This window comes from Embiotoca jacksoni, unplaced genomic scaffold, assembly GCF_022577435.1.
Source record: "Embiotoca jacksoni isolate LCO1_2020_lvr unplaced genomic scaffold, fEmbJac1.0.p SCAF_3, whole genome shotgun sequence".
Lineage (NCBI taxonomy): Eukaryota > Metazoa > Chordata > Actinopteri > Embiotocidae > Embiotoca > Embiotoca jacksoni.
The window spans coordinates 12,021,384-12,029,617 of NW_027185381.1; the positions used below are offsets into that span (position 1 = coordinate 12,021,384).

The 8,234-nt window shown below is 39.2% G+C and overlaps 1 protein-coding gene across 1 annotated transcript; it reads right to left on the bottom strand.

Annotated features, from left to right (window-relative positions):
• Window positions 1-2,367: 2,367 nt before the first annotated feature.
• LOC138206456 (sulfide:quinone oxidoreductase, mitochondrial-like) lies at window positions 2,368-6,904 on the bottom strand. Its single transcript, XM_069163182.1, has 10 exons — window positions 6,793-6,904; window positions 6,001-6,205; window positions 5,647-5,817; window positions 5,418-5,471; window positions 5,128-5,322; window positions 4,819-5,028; window positions 4,407-4,590; window positions 3,585-3,652; window positions 3,300-3,478; window positions 2,368-3,220 (listed from the first exon to the last, which is right to left on the bottom strand). The coding sequence occupies exons 2-10, from the start codon at window positions 6,196-6,198 to the stop codon at window positions 3,163-3,165; spliced, it is 1,317 nt and encodes a 438-aa protein (XP_069019283.1). The 5' UTR covers window positions 6,199-6,205; window positions 6,793-6,904; the 3' UTR covers window positions 2,368-3,162.
• Between the last annotated feature and the right edge of the window lie 1,330 nt (window positions 6,905-8,234).

Consider the following 8,234-nt stretch of genomic DNA (forward strand, 5'->3'; position numbering starts at 1 on the left):
GTCAGGAGACCGGATGGAGCGCGTATCAAATTGAAGCCTCGAGCGTTCGTCCCGCCCATCAGCCGTTTGACCAATCACAAGCGTTCTCCTCTGACTGACAGTAACTGACAACCGCTGCGGTGTCATCTGAACTTCACACAACAACGGAGCAAACGCCGGTCCTCGTCACAAGTACGTCTCCGTAGTGTTTTTCGTTATGTTACTGTGTGTTGTCGAAAAGTTCACAGCTCTGCTCATCACGAATAAGTTGGCACGAAGGCACTTGAAAGGTGGGCGTGTTTGGAGTCCACTGGACAGCATGTTTACAGGATAACCCTGGACGTGTAGTGCTTGAAAATAGCGGATGCAGCCTTTTTCTATAAACAATGAAGAATGACATATAAATCATTGTGATTACAGTACAGGCAGAAAACTGACAGGTGTTATGTCACTTTTGTGACGTTAATGATATGTCCACAGATCCTTGGGCAAAAGAGGCCGATGACAGTTTAGTTTGCAGCTTTTAGAAATGTCACCCGATCTAAACACGAGTGTTGTTTGTTTCCTCGTGTCTTGTTTTATTGATCACTTTCTGATAAACACGTGGCAGCAGGACCCTTAAAGGGTCAAACCCTGTCTTACGTTGATATTATTTGTGTTTCAAGTTTTATAGAAACAAAATCACTTGGTTGTCACGAATCTTAATTATGTTTTATTATTATTTTAAATCAGAAATAGCGTAAATTTAAAAAAAAAATAATCTGGAAATTAGTAACCAAAAGATACACTAATGTTAACATGACAGTGTGTTAACTATAATTGAGGTGACATAAAGGGTTTAAGATTTTCTTTTTCGTAAACAGTTCAATATTGATATTGGACCATTTGTGCCTAAAAAAAAAAACAACCCTCGCAGATAACTGAAGATTTTGTTTCTTACTCTCATCGACACTGCTATAATTTCTAAATACAGCTGAATATTCGTCAAAAAGTCCCTTTAGTGCCACCAAACAGCCGAGCAAATCCACCACAATCTACTATTGAAAGAAAATCTTTTTACCTGAAAAAAAGCCCGCCTGGAGTTCACCACAAGGCACCTGAAGGACTCTCAGACCGTGAGAAACTAAATTCTCTGGTCTGATGAAACAAAGATTGAACTCTTTGGCCTGAATGCCAAGCGTCATGTCTGGAGGAAACCAGGCACCGCTCAGTGGTGGCAGCATCATGCTGTGGGGATGTTTTTCAGCGGCAGGAACTGGGAGACTCGTCAGGATGGAGGGAAAGATGAATGCAGCAATGTACAGAGACATCCTGGATGAAAACCTGTTCCAGAGCGCTCTGGACCTCAGACTGGGGAGAAGGTTCATCTTCCAACAGGACAACGACCCGAAGCACACAGCCAAGATAACAAAGGAGTGTCTTCAGGATAACTCTGTGAATGTCTTTGAGAGGCCCAGCCAGAGCCCAGACTTGAACCTGATTGAACATCTCTGGAGCGACATGAAAATGTCTGTGCACCGACGCTCCCCATCCAACCTGATGGAGCTTGAGAGGTCTTGCAAAGAAGAATGGGAGAAACTGCCCAAAAATAGGTGTGCCAAGCTTGTAGCATCATACTCAAAAAGACTTGAGGCTGTAATTGCTGCCAAAGCTGCTTCTACAAAGTATTGAGCAAAGGCTGTGAATACTTATGTACGCGTTATATTTTTGTTCTTTATTTTTAATCGATTTGCAAAAATTTTAAACAAACTTTTTTCACATTATCATTATGGGGTATTGTATGTAGAATTTTAAGGAAAAAAATGAATTTAATCCATTTTGGAATAAGGCTGTAACATAACAAAATGTGGAAAAAGTGAAGCGCTGTGAATGCTTTCTGGATGCACTGTATATTCGGTGGCCATGACACATGTCTGTGTGGCTTATCAAAGTTTGTTGGTGTATAATTTTTTCATTTTAAAACCATGGATCACAAGCTATCATGATGAGCCTAGTTACCAGTTTATAGCCATTCAGTACACCAAAAAGTATAAGTAGTAGTAAAACTAATATAGTCTCATTCTTCAGCTACGATTCATTTCTGTTGAAACTGCTGCGTTCCTAATATTTTGGCCAACCCATTTGTCTTTATGTAGAAGTTGTATTTTTAAATTTGAGCCAGCATTTATGTTTTTCTTCATCTTACAATCATTTTACAGATATGATGGCAATTGATATGTAAGTGTATTATTGTCAGATGAAAGAAAACAAACTCAACCCCTCGCAGAAAAGATAACCATTAATATGGTCATTATTATTATTATGATTATTACCAACCAAAGACCCAGCATCACTAGATTAGATGTTTCATATTAATAGTGAAACAGGTACAGTAATATAGTGCAAAAATGAAATAAGTCCTTGTCTTTTTATTTACCATGGGTTTGTTAGATCAGTACAGATGCATGAGTTTGTATCTGCAGCGTATCCTGGCTTTTACAAATACACCAAGTGGGGGCGCTGTAATATAAATATTAGAGGGTACATTGTCTGAAGAAGGACAAACTGATAAAAAATAAAAAATAATTTAAAAGAAATTATATAAATATGACTACCATGTCCCTTTAAAGCATTACTAGTAATTTAAATAAAAAGACAGCAAATTATGCATCTTAATTATTACCAACATGCTTTAAATAGTGATTAAATCCAAAAACTTAAGAAGAAAAGCAAAAAAATACTGATATAATCTGAAATATCATAAGCTTCTAAAATAACACTGAAACACTGAAGGGTGTAAATCAATATGGAATAAAAGTACTCTCCAAAAGCTTGTTCTCTGCACCAATAAAAATCCAATTGGTTGCATGAGAGGTTGATAAAAGCAGCAGGATCTGACATTCAATGTGTCGTCAAAACAACGAAAGATTGACCAATAAGCAGCTGAGAGCAGCTCTCTGATAAGATTCATTTAAATGTATGCTAACATTAAAGTAGTACTTCCTGTATATGCAGGTTTATATGAGCCATTTACTTTAATTGTATCATCATAACTATGATGAGTTATGTTCAAGACATAAATATGAGCACTCCAGCCATGTGTCCACCATTTATGAATAATTAATTAATAATAATTAATGTACTAATTTTTTCCTGAAAGCTTCAGGAAATAACTTTTTTAATAAGCAAACTGATAGTGAGATTTCATTTCATCCCAAGATGAAGGAGTTTCCTGTAAGGTCCCGGTCCGCCCCACAGACCCCTGATGAAAGAGAAATAAAGACATGTAGCAGCTGCTGTGGCAGGATTGTCAACACCTTGTTAATTAACTATATACGTACCGAAGAAGTCCATGCCAATAGAGGGGAGGCATAAAATCAGCTTTCATGTAATACCATAGTCTTCTCTCTATGGCTTGGTTGATGGGGAATGTTTCCAGTGGTTGTGCATTGTAGTCAAACTCTGCCAGAATTACTGTGTTGTAGCTTGTGACCAACGGACATGACGTGTAGCCATCATACTATAAACAAGAAAATGACTGATTATGCATCTGCATATTTTTCAACAGGTGATTCTAACGGGGAAGTTATAACATGACTCATATTCAACGTTCATGTGTCACTTACCTTCTTATCTGGCTTCTCATTTTTCAGTACTTTGCTGATAGTATTGTTCAGGATCGCAGTCTGTGCAGCTAAAAGACAAAACTTAAGTTAACATTTTTTGCAAAGTACTTACATGATGTTATTGCGATTAACCCAACACAGACACTATTGTACTGTTTGACAGACACTGGGTTAAAGCATTCAGACAAATCAATCCTGTTTTTGTTTGCTGGAAGCTGCAGCCTTTCCCAGCATGCACTGAGCAAAAAGGACACATGCCGAACAGGTTGTTCTTCTTTTACTAATATGCTATTGAAAACAATAGCCACTGCTGGTTTTAAACTGCTAAATGACCTAATAAGCATCATTAGGGCGGCTCTGCCTATTTCCTGAATACGTCCACCCGAGTCCAAGCATGCAGCTGATGTGTGCTTTAGTAAAACTCCGTAGTGCAAGAAAGATGATTTGCTTATATTGAAGCGAATGTACCGCTGGCAACATTTTCATCACCCTCTGTGCTTCGTGCTCAACGCTAACACATAATTCTTTGTTAGCACATTAATTTGGTTACAATAAAATGTTAACGTATCATTTAATCTGTGCTGCATTTTACAACAATTCACTCAATTGTTTATATAATTGCCTCTGGATCAAAGCTGATCCGTAGACAGACAAATAGACAAATGGACAATCTCAACCCTGGAGCTGCTAGTGGGGCTAAAACCACCAACATCCTACACACTGAAAAAGAAAAAGGGTTTTTAGCTTGGTATATGGTCACTTCAGAAAGAATTCAGACCCCCTTACTTGATGCCCTTTTTTCAAGTGACAACAGTCACTTACCGACCGCGGCAGCAGTTCTGATTGTTGGAAGGTTGGTACAGTCTCCGATCCCAAACACGTTTGGATACGTCTTGTGCTGCAGGGTATCTTTGTTGACATCCAACCAGCCAACCTCATCGGCCAGTGAACTGCCTTTAATCGTCAAATTGGGTCCCATTGGTGGTGTAACATGAAGCATTTCATACTAAATAAGCAAACATGAGTTATTAACCAGATTGTCTTTCCTAATCTTTTATATATTTAGGTGGAAAAGGGGAAAATGTTTAGTCTGTTATGTTGATGACGCTGCATTAAAAAAATTTTAGTCTTTAAAGTGGAGGGAACTTAAACAGCACATGACACAACAGGCTGTCCTTAGACAAAGCAAGTCCATACTACTATTCAAGTGAAAGTTACAGTTAAAGTTAGTTACCTCAAACACTTTGGTTTCACCTGGTTTGTCAAGATTTTCAAACACAGCTTCTTGCTTGTCCGCCCGCACTTCAATCAGGTTCTGCCTAAGGTTCACTTGGAGGTCACGCTGTTTCACAATGTCCCACAGTGAGTCAGCATATTTCTTGACCCCAAAGAGCACAGGTAGCGATGTGTTGTATATTATGTTGGCCTTTTCCCTTTTTCCTGTCTTAAATATGAGCATCAAAATATCAGGATTAGATTTTATACAACCTCAGTTGATCTTTCAAACTCTAGTCCATTATCATTACATCCACAGTTCAAGTACCTTTCTGAGAAAGGCATCCGATAGGTACATGATCTTCTGTGGAGCTCCAGCACATTTCACAGGAGTATTTGGGAAACTGAACACAGCATTGCCCTCTTTGAAGTTCTGCAGGGCTTTCCATGTTTTCTCCACAGTTTGGACTGAGTAGTTTGAACCAATCTTGGGATGCTCAAACCCCTCTGGCAGTCCTTTGATCTACATATAAACACAGTCTAAGTTTCTCAGGATGTAACAAAATTATACAGACAATAACTACATTTTACTGGGGAGAGGAAAAAGCACGACTCCACCTTCTCATAGTGGAGTTGTAAACCAAGAGCCACAATCAGATATTCATAGGAGATCTGTAGAGAGAAAGAAAAGTTTAGCTTGGGCTAAATGCACATCAATCATCATCTCATATACAACTTTATGTACACACTGCCATTAAATGATAAGCCAGTAGATGACACACCATTAAGCAACTTTATAACTGCAGTTTACACACTATCAGATAACAGTTTCGCGAAGCAAACTTACTTCAGTCCCATCGTCTGTGCGGACAGTATTCGAGTCTGGGTGTATTTCCTGAACTTTAGATTTCACCCACTTCACTCCCGACGGCATAACACTGACAGTGGGACGACCTGATGAGGTGACAGTCTTTGCACCAGCACCAACCAGGGTCCATATTGGCTGATAGTAATGCATCTGAAGATTAAAAGATGTTACAGATGAGTTTTGCACCTTGTTTCTGATGGATTTAAATATAAAAATGTAAACAGGAAGTAAAAGTGAAATAAATGAAAGCCACAATTTTTCATCATTTGAAATGTAGTTTGTTACAGCGATACAGTATCGCAAATATATGATCATAAACGTATAGGTCCTTGCCTCACTGGGCTCCACAACGGCCACATTCTCAGCTCCCATCATCCTCTTCATTCGTGCACTCATTGCAATGCCCCCACTTCCTCCTCCAAGAACCAGCATTTTGTAATGCTGTTTAGCAGAGGAACGGCTGCTGGTGTGAAGACGAGAAACAGCGATGCCTACGGAGCGGCACGGCCTCAGACCACGCAGAGCAGCCATTCTGGGTCTGAAACATGGGGACGAGACATGTTTGGTTTGCAACATCTCAGCTCCACTGTCTGAGGCACAAACCCACAAAATCTGTCAACAGTCACTCCCTCATTTTGCTTTTCAGGAGGGAGAATGTATCTAGTTTAACCTATTTACAGGAATGAGTACTGTATTTCACTCATTCGGACCACTTCTCTGTAGTTTTTATCAGATCACATGTTTAGTCTCCTGAGAATAGGGTCATGGACTTTGCCAACCACAGCTTATGTAACATGAAACTGCACCAGGCCTGATAAAGACACCACAAAATACATTTTCACTACATTCAACCGGTTTAAAAAGGTAACATTTCTAAACAACTTTTTTTGTAATATGTAGCATAAAGTAGGCACTACTTTATGTTGAGTCTGCAATGTTCCTGGCCTAGTTTAACAAAACCCTTACAGCTGTAGCATAATTTTTTTTTATCAGGGTGAAATCAGTGGAGACGAGTTTGAACTGCTGCATACTGCGTAGAGAACTACCTCCATTACAACCTCCCTGGACAGACTGATAATGTTCAGATACAGTTACACCTAAAATACAGACTTGCTTAACACTCACCTTCACCAGCAGAACTCTTAAGCTCCCGTTTTACCGTCAATTTAAAGAGGAGGATTTCGTCCGAGCTGTTTTCCTCTCGGTAAACAAAGTCAGGCTGTCTAACACCTGACCCAACGTGAACTTGCAATTACCTCCGTCAGGAGACCCGACGGCGAGCGTTCGTCCCGCCCATCAGCCGTTTGACCAATCACAAGCGAGTACTGGCAACCGGTGCGGTGTTGGTTTAACTTCACAGCCTTGCTAAATTGTGTGCAACAACGCAGCTGAAGTCGGTCATCTTCACAAGTAAGTCGAATATGTACATCCCCTTACAGGTAAGCGTGTTCGGATGATGTCATTATGGAGTCTACTGTAAAGCATGTTTACAGGATAACCCTGGACTTTAGCTGCTTCCTTTGACTCGCTGTAGACTGTCACAAACTCTTTCCATTTTCAATGTGTGAATGAGCAAATGAAGCACTTTCTGTAAACCAAGAAGAATATGATAGTAATAAATAATTGTGATTAAACTAAAAGCAGAAAGTTTGACAGATAATATCTCACTGTTGTGGTGTTTATGACTTGTCAGTTTCCTGTATACATCCCCACAGATTTATATCAGATTTTACAGACTATATAAGATAAAACGTTGAAGGTGAGTTTTGTATGTACTTATGCTATTTGGTGCACCTTTAGAAAACTCGACATAAGCTACAACAAAATGTTTTCATCACCGTCACTCTGCTTGACTTCATCCATCTGGTTTTCTTGGATCAGATGTCATTTGGTTTTTATTGTTCTGATCATTTTTTTTTTATAGGCCTACAGTAGGTAAGTCTACAGAATTCAAAGAATTTAAAGGCGTTAACTTGCATTATTTTCCCACACAAAATGTGCCATAAAGAATAAACGGTCCTGTCCTTTTGGTGCAGTTTAATTTTTTCGTAATGAGAGCGGCAGGTGGTTATATATTATCTCCAGGCTCACCCTCGCCTTCTGTACACCTGTTTATTACACACTGAGGATGACCTTATACTGAAAAATAAAGATGCATAATATTTATTTACAGTAGGGCCTTCTCCACTCTTCAACCTTCAGGGGAAAAGGTTACTATTAGAAGTATAACATTTACAAGTCCATGTCAACAATCTTCTTTACAATTAATTATTTTAACAGTAACTTACTACTTAGTTGAGATCGTGCTTCCGAACAGTTCATTTGTTCTTTTCAAAGGTTGATCCTGTGGCTACAGGAAGTTGAATGGCAGTGCCTATCGACACCAAACTGGATGTGTGGCCATCATATGCTGATGCTGTTATCTTGTTTACCCAACAGATGTAATCTTAGAGAGACTGGGCAGCTGTAAAAACAAAGTTGGGCAAGGAACCCAATGACAATTCACTTTACAGCTTTTGGAATTATTACCTGATGTAAACATGAGTGGTGTTTGGGTCCTCATGCAT

Excerpts from the sequence above, each read along its gene's own strand:
- LOC138206456 (XM_069163182.1), bottom strand. The coding sequence starts at position 6,198 with ATGGCTGCTCTGCGTGGTCTGAGGCCGTGCCGCTCCGTAGGCATCGCT. Across the intron at positions 5,472-5,646 it reads GCACAGACGATGGGACTGAA|ATCTCCTATGAATATCTGAT; the intron begins GTAAGTTTGCTT and ends TTCTCTCTACAG. Across the intron at positions 4,591-4,818 it reads GTGAAACCAAAGTGTTTGAG|TATGAAATGCTTCATGTTAC; the intron begins GTAACTAACTTT and ends TTGCTTATTTAG.